The sequence below is a fragment of the Egretta garzetta genome, unplaced genomic scaffold (assembly GCF_000687185.1).
Source record: "Egretta garzetta isolate BGI_Z169 unplaced genomic scaffold, ASM68718v1 scaffold928, whole genome shotgun sequence".
Lineage (NCBI taxonomy): Eukaryota > Metazoa > Chordata > Aves > Pelecaniformes > Ardeidae > Egretta > Egretta garzetta.
This window is the reverse complement of record NW_009260632.1, coordinates 7,782-9,172: the sequence shown is the minus strand read 5'-3', so window position 1 is coordinate 9,172 and position 1,391 is coordinate 7,782. Positions and strand designations below refer to the sequence as shown.

The following is a 1,391-nucleotide window of genomic DNA, read 5'->3' as shown; positions in this document are numbered from 1 at the left end:
CTGCTCAGTCCCTGCTCAATCCCTGCTTGGTCCCTGCTCAGTCTCTGCTCAGTCCCTGCTCAATCCCTGCTCAGTCTCTGCTCAATCCCTGCTTGGTCCCTGCTCAATCCCTGCTCAATCCCTGCTCAGTCCCTGCTCGGTCCCTGCTCGGTCCCTGCTCAATCCCTGCTGAATCCCTGCTCAATCCCTGCTCAATCCCTGCTCAATCCCTGCTCAGTCTCTGCTCGGTCCCTGCTCGGTCCCTGCTCCATCCCTGCTCTGTCCCTGCTCAGTCCCTGCTCAATCCCTGCTCAATCCCTGCTCAATCCCTGCTCAGTCCCTGCTCGGTCCCTGCTCGGTCCCTGCTCAGTCCCTGCTCAGTCCCTGCTAAATCCCTGCTCAATCCCTGCTCAATCCCTGCTCGGTCCCTGCTCAGTCTGCTCAATCCCTGCTCAGTCTCTGCTCAGTCCCTGCTCAATCCCTGCTTCGTCCTTCCCAGATGAACGAACCTGCGAGCCCTACCAGTTCCGCTGCAAGAACAACCGCTGCGTGCCGGGTCGCTGGCAGTGCGACTACGACAACCCTGCTCAATCCCTGCTCAGTCTCTGCTCAGTCCCTGCTCAATCCCTGCTCGGTCCCTGCTCAGTCTCTGCTCAATCCCTGCTCAGTCTCTGCTCAGTCCCTGCTCAATCCCTGCTCAGTCCCTGCTCAATCTCTGCTCAGTCCCTGCTCAATCCCTGCTCAGTCTCTGCTCAATCCCTGCTCGGTCCCTGCTCGGTCCCTGCTTGGTCCCTGCTCGGTCCCTGCTCCATCCCTGCTCTGTCCCTGCTCCCTCCCTGCGGGTGCTGCAGGCAGCGGGCGATGGTGGTGCTGGCTCTGTCAGGATCTGTCCCGCTGAGATACTCCGCTCCCTGACTTCTCCCTGGAGAACTGCTTGGAAGCGGGGGGAGGGAATCTTGCCCACCTTGTTCCGAGCAGGGGTGCTGCAGTCAGCTCCAGGCTGCTGGCACGAGCCGTCCTGCGGAGAGGGAGATGTGCCACGCCGATGCGAGCCCCGTCTCCGTGGGGGTGCCCTCCCCGCATCCGTGTCATCTCAATTCTCCCCGCAGCACAAATGACGTGCGGCGTGGACGAGTTCCGGTGCAAGGACTCGGGCCGGTGCATCCCAGCGCGCTGGAAGTGCGACGGGGAGGACGACTGCGGGGATGGGTCTGACGAGCCCAAGGAGGAATGCGGTGAGCAGGGCCCCTGGGGTTTTGGAGACGAGCCCAGAGGGCATTTTGTGCCCCCCCCCCCACCTTCCCCCAGGGTCAGGCTGCCCTGGCACTGCCCGTCCCCTCCGCCTCCCTGCTGTGCCCGGGGCCGGGGGAGGTTTTAGCTGCTCCTTTCCCGAACCGCATGGGCAAGGCTGG

General features: G+C 63.3%; 1 protein-coding gene across 1 annotated transcript in view; it reads left to right on the top strand.

The window, feature by feature from the left end:
- LOC104132272 (low-density lipoprotein receptor-related protein 1) overlaps positions 1–1,391 on the top strand; it is a gene marked incomplete at both ends in the record, with an annotated part of 38,951 nt that overhangs the window by 29,911 nt on the left and 7,649 nt on the right. Inside the window, 2 exon segments of the mRNA XM_035900950.1 lie at positions 479–580; positions 1,089–1,196. Coding sequence (XP_035756843.1) covers positions 479–580; positions 1,089–1,196 — 210 coding nt within the window.